The 14,011-nt window shown below is 41.5% G+C and overlaps 1 protein-coding gene across 1 annotated transcript in view; it reads right to left on the reverse strand.

The window, feature by feature from the left end:
• The window catches only part of adamts3 (ADAM metallopeptidase with thrombospondin type 1 motif, 3), a 135,581-nt gene that overhangs the window by 26,032 nt on the left and 95,538 nt on the right, over positions 1-14,011 (reverse strand). The window contains exons 11-18 of the mRNA XM_068720918.1: positions 11,295-11,408; positions 10,207-10,352; positions 9,330-9,505; positions 8,141-8,274; positions 6,948-7,071; positions 4,783-4,839; positions 3,730-3,813; positions 3,138-3,218 (exon numbers count right to left, since the gene is read on the reverse strand). Coding sequence (XP_068577019.1) covers positions 3,138-3,218; positions 3,730-3,813; positions 4,783-4,839; positions 6,948-7,071; positions 8,141-8,274; positions 9,330-9,505; positions 10,207-10,352; positions 11,295-11,408 — 916 coding nt within the window. The remainder of the gene's footprint in view (positions 1-3,137; positions 3,219-3,729; positions 3,814-4,782; positions 4,840-6,947; positions 7,072-8,140; positions 8,275-9,329; positions 9,506-10,206; positions 10,353-11,294; positions 11,409-14,011) is intronic.

The raw sequence follows: 14,011 nt of genomic DNA on the forward strand, positions 1-14,011 counted from the left end.
AGATCCTTCACTTCAGAAAAAATACTCGGTTTCAAGTTAAAGTCCTGCATTCAAAACCCCAATTAAGTAAAAGTACAGAAGTATTATTAGCAAAATGTATTCATCGACAGTCAAAGTACTGGTTCAACTTTGACTTGAACAGCATTTTACTTTTGATACTTTATATAGTTAGGGGTCACAACATAAATCTGAGGGGTTTTAGGGTGTGTATGTTTATTTATTTTATAATATATTTTTGTTGTTGTTGTGAAATATCAAATAAATTGACTTATTTGTGTTATTTAATACCTCAAATGTGTAATTATGTACAGTACTTGAGTAAATGTACTACGTTATGGCAGAAACAAACTACGCAGCGCTGAAGAGCGACTTGATGCAATAATTACATTTTTCTGCGGCCGGGAGGCGTGTTCATATTTTATATTTTTGAGGCGCATGAATCTCCACCGATGAGATGAATGCAAGTTCAAGTTCCTCTTTCCGTTCCTTAACCGTCTAAAGAAGTTGATGAGGCTGCTTCTGAAAGGTCTGTGCGTTTTTTAGGATAATTTAGGATTTAAAAGCCGTCATTGACACTAGAAAGTACGTCAAATAAACATATTATACCTCTTTAACTTTCCTTTTCTATTTTAATCGTATTTCTCTTCATATATGAAATAACACCCAGTCTCTCTAGTACATGCCAGTCCACTCTAGAATTACTTTGAATATTTCTACCTGTTACAGTGGACTTTCTTCTTCTTGCCACTTGAATGTTGGGTCTCTGTAAATAATAAGAGTGCTTCTGGACCGGCTCCACATGAAAAGAGATTACTTCCGCTACGATTTGATGCTCCATAAATAAATAAATAAACTGAATTGAAATAGAATATCTGTGACTTGAGTCTGATTGGAAACGCTCTTCGTACCTGTCAAAAGCTTATCAAGGGACCCACAGAACGAGAGGGGGGGGGGGGCAATTAGGTGCAATGAGCAATTAATCAGAGCTTTTGACGGCAGGGTTTTCCATCTTAATCAGCGTGGGTCAAGACCTTCTAATAATGCTGCGTAACGAGCGGCGCTACCAATGTGGTTTCTATCAGCTAATAATCCCCGAGCAGGAGATAAGGAGACGATGGCTCGGGGCAGACTCACTTCCTTATTAACACTCACAGCATTAACACAGCAGCAGCAGAAAAGTGACCGTGAGGGATTTGTTGCAGTTGTCCAATCACAGCTCAGCAACAGTAAGCAGGCAGCAGCAGGTAAGATGCTACTGTCTGCGGTGGAATGTAAGTACATCAAGTACTGTACTTAAGTACACATTTGAGTTTCTTTCCATGCTGCTTTATAATTCTACGCCACTACATTTCAGAAGGACATATTGTACTTTTTACTTTTTTGACAATTGTATTATTTTGATAAGCATTTAGTCACTTCTCAAGCAAAACTTCCCATTTATATTTTAAATCATGTAGAAGTTTGGACTGTTGTAGTTGAAGGCGTCACTCTGGGCTCTTTTGTGAGAGCCTGTCTCTTTTTACAAAACAAACAATCAATCAATGGAGAAAATCCATCGGTAAAATAATCATTAGTTGAAAAATACAACAGTAGCATTTAGAGTTTAGAGTTACAGCTGCTCTGTCCCGCTCTTCATTTGGGGTACTCCACACAAACTTGTTGCTCCATTGAACGATTAAAAAAAGTTCAGATGAAGCAACACAGCACCTAGAGATCATCATATTGTAGATCTGTAGAATTCAGATCATGTTTCGGTAGGTTTACGGCAAAACCCGATACCAGAAACGCAGTATTGACTAATCCTGAGAGAACGTCTCTCAAGCTTTATGAATCTAAAGATAGAAATCGTATCAATACCTTCAGAAGCTTGACTGCTTTCACATTAAACAGTATTCCTCTGTGGTGAACCGACTCCTTCACTGTCTAATACTATTCAGTAGTTCACATGGTGCTTGTTGTTGTTTTTTCAGGTTTCAGTTATACTGAGATGGGATGTGCCATTTATCCTCTCCCCTCAAGACTCACTCCACACATCAGTTTATTTCGATCCTCTTCACTCCTCTACTCCTCCCCTCTAACTTTGCCCAGCACAGGAGCTCCAGATAAATAACTTGTGGTTAAATGTAAAACACACACACACACACACACACACACACACACACACACACACACACACACACACACACACACACTGCCTCTAGCTGAGGAGAATCGATGCCGACTCCTTTCACCTCCAGGACGCTGAATAAATCATGCTTTCCTCGGGCCACCCACAGAACAAGAAACAAAAAGATTAGCCAGCTCTCCCATGCCTTCAATCATCAGCCGGGCAGAGTCAGGAATACATGTTTGTTTTTCTGATGTTTCTGAACTTTCACTTTTGTACTGATGTACTCACTTACTGTAACAGGGTTGTTGTTACAAATGAACTTTGTAGTAGGTCTTAAAACGTGTTTGTTTATGTACAGCAGCATCGGTCACTCATTTTTATTTCAATATTGGATAAAATCACAAAGAACGCCTGGACACTTAGAGACCAGTCCGTGAACATATTAGATAAAGATACAGACTTTATGAGGACCAAACCAGAGCTAAAAGGAGACTAAATAACGAGTCACGGAGGATAAGGTTCAAACTAACGTTAGCCTTTACAACTTTAGTTCTCCAAATCAAACAGCAAAACGCTTTGCTTGTAACATGCCTTGCAGAAATGATCCGACTCTGTTTGGTTAGGGTTAGGCACAACAACAACAACAACGTCATTATGGTAAGAGAAACACCATGGTTTATGCTGAAATAACGACTTTATCGAGATATCAATAGTAACCTCTTAGTCAAGCTTGAGGAACCACTGTCATCAATAATGTGGATTTCTTCTGAATGTGCTTGACTACAGTATGACCGAATTCACCGAAACACACTTAAGAAAAACACGACTCTCCTAAAGAGATTGATTAATGATGAATGAGATTAATGAAGACGCATCTTCTCCGCCTCAAAGGGAGATTAAATTATGCAACGCCTACAATCAATTCATTCATTTTACAGTTAATGTTCCCACTCGTCTTTCCCGGGGATGGTGACATCTTTCCTCTTGATATTTAAACATGTGTTTCGTGTTAGGAAGTCACACTTACCAAGAATTTGAGGGGAGGCCTCGTGTTCTTGGATGATCACATGTCTAGCTCCAGGAGGAATGAGAAACATCTTAAGGTAACCTTTGCCAAGTTTGCAGCAGCAGCAGCAGCAGCAGAAGCAGAGGAGGGAGGGTTAGGAAAGATAAAGACACAGACAGGTAAGTTAAGCAGATACAGGAATGATCTTTGTTTGCAGTGGTGGACATCGCGTACGTATCAGAAGTGTGCTTCTCTTTGCTCTACAAAGATGTTCGAAGACGTTTGAGGCAAGAACAGAAAATGGTAAAAACGTCTACTTGTCAGCTTTCCTCCTCGCTGTGGAAGCCTGCAGGTAGAACTCATTGAAACAGGCCGTTCATTCACATCCGTCTGCTGCGTCATTAAATGACCCCTTGCACGATAAATATGTGAGCTTCTCCCAAAGGTACCGAAACTTCCCCCTTCTCATCTTTCATATCGATTATGTGCAGAGACGACGTGAATGCCTTCAGCCGTGCTTCAATGAGGCACAAGTGAGAGCTATTTCAGACTACAGGGCAGCAAAGTTCTTCTGTAACGGATGTCCACCGCTTGCAAACCTACCGTGACTCACCCAGTATATTTCTAGAGTCTTCAGTTTCATTTAAAAACACATTTCGTGCTCCCTTGGGCAAAGAGAAGGCTCCTCTGGTCTTCCCTTCAAAATAAAATGAATCGGTTAGTAGGGTCTCGAAGAGTTTCCTCTCCCCTCCGTTCCACCGTCTCACTTTTCTCTGCAACAACATCACCTACAGTGGAAGCATATTTAATTAGCATAGCAGGGACCAGAGGGATTGACATCGGACGAGGAGGCAAGCTATTCTTTTGCTGGCAGGGAAGCATACGCCAACCACCAGGACTGAGCTGCAGTGCTGTAATTACTCGCCCTTAGATTTGACAGGCAGGCCCAACGCCTCCCGGCGCTGACGCGAGCGCTGACGCTGAGATGATTGCGATCATAAATGCGCTGGCAAGCTGCCCCGGGGTTCACTAAAGGTTACAACAGGTGGCGAATCACTTTGCAGGACATCGAAAGACGACAAATTGCAATCTAACTTTTGGAAAATGGCAAAAGACGCCCTCTCGCTTCCGAGAGAACATTTCGTGATGGCAGCCAATTTAGGAAACCACAAGCCACTTACAAGGAAATTACAGTTTGATCAAAGAGGTTTTCTTTGTTTTTGGTAGACTGATAGGAAATACTGCGCACAAGCTGGACCCGTTGGGTGAGGATGCTTGGGTTGAACTGAGCATTTGAGGTTCAATCAATCAGATGGTAAATAGCCAACAACATCCCAGATTGCCTCCAAAGGTCTGCAGGTTGGTTTAATGTGACATTTCTGACCTTAACGTTAGTTTGTTAGGCTGTTGAAGCAATTTACATGAAATAACCATACATGTGATGATAACTTCTTATGCAGAGCTCTAGAGACTTGACTGGATAATGAACCTGTGACAGTTACAACGGCTGAGTCAGACCTAAATAGACACTTAATTAGTAACAAGGAACAGAGGAAACAGCAGCTCATGTCACTCGTCTCTACAGCGTTAGGCATCCATCTGCACTACAAGCTGCACAGAAGGTGCCAGGAAAAGAGGCTGTGATTCAGTGACACTGGATACTTGCATATTGTGCTTTCCAACAAAGGGGTTTCTTTTTGGGCTCTCTTGCTTAACTGTTTCCCTGTTAAAAAACGTGAGTGGTTAAAAAGAGAGAGTGAGATGTTAAGAAAAAAAATAAAGAAAAGAGGAATGATCACAGTGCAAACAATCCTGAAACGGTTTGATGAAGCCGTTCCTGTCCAGGCTCTCGGAGAGACAATTTTCAGTTTATTCTCTGTATTGACTTTACGACATCCCGTCGCTTTAATAAAAAGTGTGAGAATGGATCCTGGCGGGCATCATGAAACCGTTCAAGTAAACGGGTTATTCGTCACGTTATTTTCTTCATGCCGGGTTAATGTGAAGACACATTTTCCAAAAAGGAAAGTAACCACTTAAGTCACACTCATGCAGCTTCACACTTTTACAAAACACACACAAAACATTAGCTTATGTGTGTGTGTGTGTGTGTGTGTGTGTGTGTGTGCCCCCTGTGTGGCTGCAAAGGGGAGATAACCTGAGAAGGCTTTGTAGGAAAGGACAGCACACTTTGAACAGTCTCTGAACTTATAAATTGAAGCAAAAAAAACAACAACTATATGAATTAAATAAATTAAAGAATAAATTCATTGCTTTGCTAATTAATTAATAAGGGTCTTAATCCGGATGCACCCGGCTGTTCGGAGTGACAGCTGTCAGATACTCATGTCGCTCTGCACCCTCCCTACAGGCTCCTTTATATTCAATCGTGGGAGTGAATAGAAATGACATGGAGGTCTGCAGGAGGTGGATGCAATTTAATTCCCACCTCTGTGATCTCAGTAGGGCTTTCAATCAATAATAATAATAATAGAAATATTAAAAAACGCTGCACAGTTACACCACAGTTTGAACAAATCCTCATCCTTCTCTCTATTTCCATCACAGTCAGGTTGACAGGTGTGTCTTTTTGAGACAAACATTACAACTGCTGTATGCGCACTTCATACTACGTGTCACAGCACAGTACACTTTAGAATTTCTTAATAAGAGGGCGTCAATAAAACTGTGACTGTGACCTGTGAGCAGCACACTCCGATGCTACCCGGTGTCTGTTAAACGGAGTTCTCTGTTGAACCTGTGCAGTCTGTTTGTTGCATCCACCTCCTGCATCCTGCAGAGGAGAGACGTCAACGCATAACATCGTCTTTTCTCCAACGTATTTGAAGAAGTCAGGATGCTCCTGTTCATGGGGTTATAATTCCGTCTGCCTGCTCAACTCACTATTTCTCAATTCAGGAAAAAGGACGGTGGTTAAATTCCTTGCTTCAGCCCGGCTGTGCGCCAGTGAGCTTTCTGCCAATCTGAGATTTGGAATCTGGGAATGTTTCCGACTCGACTCGACACTTATCCCTTTTAACATTGAGTAAACTCTCTCACTTAATCAGAATAAGTACTCTGCAAAAAGAGGAGGTTTCTCTTTATCCACTTCAGCCTTTGGTGATCGTGAGTCACAGCTATTCGTCTTTAGAAATCAGACTTTGTTTGTCAAGGGTTGGATTTCAGATGTTAAAAGAAGAGCTGGTAAAAATAAAAAATAAAAATTGATTGAAAGAGCCAGTGAAAAGCTAAGAATTAATTCTAAAGGGTGGCATGCTGATAACGGGTTGAATCTGGTCGGCTAAAGCTCTCGTCAATGTAATGCGGACCGAGGACAACTCCGCTCTACATTTCATTTCCTAAAACCTTGCAATTATTGTTCAGTGTTCGCCTCATGCAGAGAAGACAGTGAACCTAGAAGGTTCTCTATTCAAAATTCAGATTATTAATATACCAGCAACTGTAAAGATATATTGGTGGTGCATGTGAGCGCGCCCCACCGGCGAGCTCACGGCCATCGCTTTTCACGAATAAGCGCCCAGGGCTGCCCTGGGTCAAGGGAGGGCCGACATGTTGAGAGCCGTGCGGAGGCAATAGATATTCTCTGAATTTTGAATTTAGCACCTTCAAAGTAATGATTTATATATGATGTATAAACAACCGTGCAGTATGTTTATGTCTTCTCAAGGTTAATCACTCGCTCATTGTGCATCATGGATAAGAAACATTCATTATCTGGAGTTGAGAAAACATGCAGGGGATGAAACTGGGAAAAATCGTTCGAGTTCTGTCTGCAGACGTCGAGTTCGTACCGGCTCAATGTGTTCTTACCAGGTTTCTTTGGTGTTCTGGTGAAGCTCCCTTTAACGGTGCGACAGTGGGAGTTGTCCCCGCCGCAAACGCCACATTTGTCCTCAACTTTGCTGGAGCCGATCTCTCTGTCGCAGCCGACTTTCTGGAGACCAAGCGAACAATCAGACGGATGAGCTGAGATTCTAGTTGGTCTTGGAAATGTACGATTCACTACACGGTTTTCAACCCGTCAGCTGTTTCCTCTTAAGGCTTCGTTAGCTATCGGATGCCGACTTGACACAACGTGATGTGAGCACACTGGTGACAGATTGTAGTGAATCGGTTTGACTGCGGGCCAGTAAACTGATTATATAGATCCTGTTTCAATAGCTACAGCATGTGGGCGTTTATGAGGTTCCTTTAATGGTGGAAATGAACTTAATTACATTTACTCAGGGACTGCACTGATGTTTTGAAGGATTTGCACTTAACTTGAGACACGTTATGCTACTTTGTACATTCTGTTCACTACATGTACAGCTGAAGATACTTTTCGAATCAGATTATTAATACAAAATATAATGAACAAATGAGAATGTGTTATCCAGCAGTTTATAAAGTACGTCAAGATTAGCTCCACCTTTACCAGCAGCTGCAATATTAAAGTGATCAATAATTATAATACAATAATATAATAAATATGGAATCTGTAATGGGACATTCTGCATACTATAGCACTTTTTAATGCACAATTTGAATGCTTCTTCCACCACTGGGTACCATTATGTTGACTCATGGCTCTTTCACTGGGAGGTGTAGAAATGCTTTTCACTACTCTTCCTCAGTTGGAAATGCACACCAAAAAAATTGTTATCATTTACTTTTAATTAGCCATTTACTGTTATAAATTCTTGCAGCTGCATGTGACATAGTTCAGCTAAACTCCTGTAAACATTGAACACACTGTGGAAAAGCAGCCGCAAGTTAAAAAGGAAAAGAAAGACTGCAACAGGAAGGACACTACTTAAGAACTTATGTGTATATTGACATTCTGCTTTAATTTATTCCTGCTGTCGGGGGGGAACAAATCAAAAATGGGTTATTATCAAGTTGAACCTGTCATTGATTGTACAGTTTCTGTCAATATTCAAACAGCCTGCGGGCGCTAATTTGCACATTTGCCTGATGCAGCTTTTAATATATGTCAAAATCCTGTAGTTTAAACACCTTACCACACATTCTCCGCGCACGCAGATACTGTAGGCATCTTTGTAGGAGCATCGCGTCCCATCATGCACCAGCTGCTTCAGGTACGCCACGTCTCCGGTCTCCTTCGACTGGCAGTACAAGTGGCATCTCTTGTTGGCTGCAAGACAACAGATTATGGGATGGTTGTAGAATTATTAGGAAGGAAATCCAACTTAAAAAAAACAAGAATATTATGAAAGACCTTTTAAAATCTCATCAAATGTTAATGTGTTTTTTAAAAATCATTTCTTACATACTTTCCGAAGTAAAACATAACTCATGTAACATTTAAAGCTCCTGACTCACATCATAGAAAAACAAACAATGGATCACAGTGAGTCACGGTAATCTCCGGCGCATAAAAAGGCATAAACCATTTAACGGGTCCATTTGTAAATAGTATTCTCCTTCTTCATCTGCTAAATAAAAACATAATAATGAATCCCACTAAAGTAACTTGTGCACATGCACCAATCTAAGACGTATTGTTATTAAGGCCCGATCTGAGTTCACTCTCATAAATATGAACTTGTATGAAATCACATGGACCAAAATATACTTCTTCTTCTTCTTCTTTCGGCTGTTCGCCACAGCGGATCATCTGTTTCCATCTAGTTGGCCTCGACCGATCCGATATGGACATTTTTATGATTAGCATATTTGATTTGACATATGTTTTACGCCGGGTGAACTTCCTGACGCGACCCCCCCCCCCACATCCACAGCGCCTGGGGTGCTCTCAATGGGTTCCCAGTTCACCGTGTCACCTCCCTGCAGCTTCTGAGGAGGTTTTCCTACTTCTTTTCTACATCACTGACTTTGAAAACTCAGACCAATTTAGGGGCAATGAGCGAGAAAACAGCTCCATGGAGCGAAGCCACACACTGAACGAGAGCGGTGAAGTTTAGTATCCGCACTGCAGATATCCATCACCTTTGCAGAAAGGGCGCATTTTGAGCTTGGATGGTGTTAAACTCTGCATGCTGGCGCAGTGATGGGAGAGACCAAAACAAGGAAACAAGAGGGCAGAGGGAAGAGAATACAAAAACTGACCACAAGAAAGAAAAGCAGACACACAACACAATTGTAAAAAGTTCTACATGTTTACTTTCATTGTATTGTTTTGGGACAAACGGCGGAACAAAACAATCTGTTGACATTTCTCTGGCTTACCGTCGGGATGCTCGTAGGGCAGCCAGTGGTGTTTGGCATTTTGGAACTCAAAGTGGGAGTTGCGGAGCTGGCACTGCTGGGCTCGGAAGTCTTCGAAGTGCTTGGGGCAGTCGTCAGTGTTGCACAGCTGATACTCGTAGTTCACTCCCGGGCAGTCCTGGCCCCCGTTGGAGGGCCTGAGGGAGGGAAATGGATGAACATCAGAGCTGATCAGACTGTGAGCATTTCTTTGAAACGCGAATCCTGCTTGAAAAAAGATGCTAAGAAACTTTTAGGAAAATTAGGGGTTACTTTTTTAATCTGCGCCTTCGCCAATTTACCACTGGGTTAATAAAGTACTGTGTGGAACTTTTATCTGTTATGGAACATCTAACTCACGGCAAGACAGTGAATATGCGTAAACCTCCTCGGTTAAAGCCACTACCAGAAACTTTGATTTTGTGTGGATTTTGGCGGCCCCTGTGGACAGAAGCAGTAATGTTTCAGAGCACCAGGTTCCCTTTAGAAAACCTCTCATTTTACTGCAGCAGGAGGTCTGCCCCGCTCAGTCCTGGTTCTGGAAAGTTAGTGTGAGGTCTGATGTGAATCCTCTTCCTAAGACATTTTTGGATCCTTACTCTCACGCAAGAAGTTGCTTATCAGAAAATTGTTAACATGAATCATCTCAAGGGCTTGAACAAACAACCAATGCTGTCTTTTTTTTCTGGTGAAGATATACCCATTAAACTATTCATCCCTTAACTCAGTTCATTGAAGGTTATATACAAGTGCACATATAGAGTCAAATCATCCAGTTACAGCTGGCACTTAGCTGGATATCAGCATCCTCCATTATCTCACAGAATCAAATTGTGTTATCGCTGCCTTTGCCACTCACGCCGGGTTGTTGCACTGACGGGTCCTAAAGCGAACTCCGGTTCCGCAGGAGCGCGAGCAGGAGCCATATTTGCTCCAGGAGCCCCAGGCGCCGTCTTGCTTGACCTGATTAGGGTTTTTCCACATGCAGTGACCTTTGTAGCACCACTGCAGAGGATGACGGGAGAGAGGAAAGGTCAGCCAAGCACAGAAATATCAGAGTAAAGTCAAAGGGAAGTGGTCACGAGTGTGCCTGTACTTTTGGTCTGAGGCAGTATTTTTTTATTTTTTTAAGGTTTTAAGTTTACGTTTCTTATTTTCAGTTTATTCTAAGTAATACAACGGTATTTGAGACAATAGTGTGCCTCCAACTCTGCGTTGACAGTTAAAAGAAAGTTCCTCCCAGCTCCATAAAGACATGGTTTTCCCAGTTTGGTGATGAAGGACTTGACTGAATTTGTCCAATTTTCAGACATGACACTTATAAAAGCTTAAATTATAAAGTAATTAATGTATACATTTTTACTATTGATATGTTTAATTCATTTAAAAAAATATTTTTAAATGCTTTAAAAGCAGAAAATCTGCTGAATCAAATTGTTTCCACCTTCGTTTCATTATAATATATCTGTTGTTGCAAATATTTTCTCTCATCTTTACGGGAACTGTTTGAGGCCATAAAGTACGTCCATGAAAATTTGATTTGACAAATGAGTTTACAGTTACTCCAGTAATTTACAGTAATTCCTCCCCGACATTTAGGAGTTGCGTGTTTTTTGTCTTTGGGGTTTTTGGTAACCATCGATGACCTCTTCATAGAATATTTAGTTTGAGCACCCCCCCCCCCCCCCCCCCCCCCGGTGTTTCGGAGAATACTGCGGCCACCAACGTGTTGAGGAAAATCCACCATGTGTGGGGCTTGTAGCCATCTGTGGAGGCCTGGCAGGAAGGAACAAATGCTCTCGTGGCCGGATTCCAAAATCTGGTGGAAACTTACTTGTGACAAACGTGGTTTTTGCAATGACTTTTCATTGTTCATCATTTGCGATACTATGATAGGACATCTCTTTTTACTGGTGTCCACATACTTTTGGCCTTGTCGTAACTTACTTTTCCAGGAGCACACTCCGTCCCGTCCAGAGGCGGGCCCTTCTTGGTTTTGCAGAAGTACGGGTTGTCCGGGTGGCTGCACCACAGCTGTTTGCACGGGTCAAAGGTACGAAACTGAAACACAGAAAAGAAAATCATGTTTGTAACCGTAGATACTACGAATGAAAATGAAATATAGCGTCCCTGCTCACATTGTGATTCATAACCCTGAACAGCTGAAATGCAGATTTGGACATTTGTCGGATTTACAGTAGTTTTCATATATTATATATATATTATACTGGGGCGTCGTGTTTCATCACTGATTTCAAAGACAAATTTGGATGCAATTAAGGCTCAGAATGGGCAGATTCACAAAACACAGTGTGTTAAGTATTCCCCAGACAGTCTGCATATCTGATACCCTGTGGACCTAAACGTTGTTTACAAGTGTTACGGTCTCCACTATCAGCCACTAAAGCTGAGTGGATTACGAAGGTTTTCTTGGGAACAGCTTATTGTTAAAACCTCCTCTTCATGGAAAGTAGTGAGATGCTTTTCCCCCTTTTTATATATATATATATATATATATATATATATATACGGATTTGAGCAGATCAGACTGATTGAGAGAACTCAAAAATGGGCTTTTCAGGGGAGCATCGCTGTACACAGAGAGGCTTTGAGAACAACATGAGCCCTAAAATGACCTCTGTGACCTGTTTCTATCAACAGGTTGAGAGTTTTCAACCTGCATCTCCGGTAAGCACTTTCTCATCTGCAGCTTATTCAAACTGCGGAGAGATCATTATGTAATTACTTTTATTGAATCCATACCTTTAAGATATCCTTATTTTTCCAAAAGCTTTGACTTTAGTAATGTGCGCTGGGCATTAAAATAGCTGAAAAAGTATAATAGTTAAACATTTTCTTTTAATAATCACCTGTTTTGTTTTATTGCTGTGCTTATTTCCCGCTGTAATTACCGTGTAATTACATTGACCGGCAAAAAAAACAACAGAAACATGAGACTCATTGCTGCATCAGCTGAAGACTGTTCTGCTTCTCTAACTGTATGGATCATATTCACGGTTCATACGTTGTGGTGACTGGTGGGACTTCAGACCGTTAATCATCAACAAATGGAGTGTTCACATCACCATGATAGGGGTCACTGATGAAGAACCGCCTCCTCTGTCCATCTCACGTAATACGACTCGACAGAAAGCCCTAAAACACTTGAACATCTGAATCCTGCAGGGATTAATACGTCTCTCTGAACGTGTCGGCCGCGGCCACGTCCCCGTCTCCGATCTTGTTCAGTTGTCTCTTTGTTTGCAGAAGACAATTAGCTGGATTGAAAGGCTTTTTGTTTTCCTCAACAAACAAACCAACGAAAGAGCGGTTTAGCTTGTGACACAAAGGGCTCAGATACACACAATGAGTGCACAGAGTCACTCCGACAGCAGCTCTGACATTTGTTTTGTTTTTCAGGAGCATTCTGGGAAACTGCATGCGGGTCACTCGGGGCTAACTAGGGAGGCCGACCTTATTGTTCACAAACAGCTGTTTACGGAAGTGAAAGCGGTTGTTATTCTTTCATCTTTGACACGTCATTGTGGGTCTCTAAGCTCATCTAAGAAACCTGTTTGATAAGTGTGATCAAAAAAAAAATCAAAATGTCATTTTCAAAAATAAAATAAAAATGCATACTTAGCATCCACACTGTCAAAATGTGCGTGTCCTAACAAGTCATCTAGTCTTGGATTCAATGTATTTTCCTTCTTAAAACAAGTAAAAAATCCGTCAACAAGCTGCCATCATTTTTATTCTTTTTTTGTCAGATAGCGATGCTTTGTGTCAGTGGTGAATATAAACAATATTTAAATTGAATATACATTTAAAGCAAATGCCTTGTTGAGGTGTTTTGTGAAGTAGTGCTTTTGCATTCATCCGATCATATTCAGGGACTGAATAGTTTATTTGAATCTCTCTTTCTACAACATGTTGAACTTTTCTTTGCATAGCAAATACTGGTAATGTAGTTTTTTAATTTACTTAAGATGGAATTTTTTAATAAATTTGAAACAGTAATGTGCTTGTTGCCTGCAGGGCTGCACCCAAATCAGAATATTTGGATTAGAAATTGGATCGACCCGCCTCAGCCCCCCCCGGAGCAGTCTGCTCCCAAAGCGACTGTCAAACGGGGCGGACTGTCCTCAGTTCACCATGTTTTGTTGGCATGTGGCTTTTGCCGTGTCATCACTATTTATATCTATTCAACCCAATGGGTTTGTGATTACGTTGCTAACTAGAGCACAAAGTAAAAAAATAAATAAATAAATAAGGAGACCGCTGGACTTGAAATAATTTCAAACCGACCGAGCGAGTCACAGACGGATGATTCCACTCGTTGACTTTCAGTTGGCAGCCAGCCGACAACCCAAAACAATATGACATCTGAATGCATGAGGTCTGCTTCCATAAGGCCGCATATCCCAGAGCCAATTATTGTCACCGCAGGGGCAAATTCCTGAAGCACTGCACAGAATTCAACATGGAAGCAAAATGTAGTCCATAAGATCGGAGGAGAGTGCCAGTGTCACCAGGTTAGTGTTAAAAACCCGGTGTCACCTGAGGGCACTGCAGCCGGAGAGCTAACAGCTTCATCTCTCAATTTAAATCAGTTCAGGGCTTCTCCCTTGTTGGTATACTTTGCCAGCGCTCAAATTCAACAT

The sequence above is a fragment of the Cebidichthys violaceus genome, unplaced genomic scaffold, assembly GCF_023349555.1.
Source record: "Cebidichthys violaceus isolate CVI_PGR_0920_01 unplaced genomic scaffold, fCebVio1.0.p SCAF_26, whole genome shotgun sequence".
NCBI lineage: Eukaryota > Metazoa > Chordata > Actinopteri > Perciformes > Stichaeidae > Cebidichthys > Cebidichthys violaceus.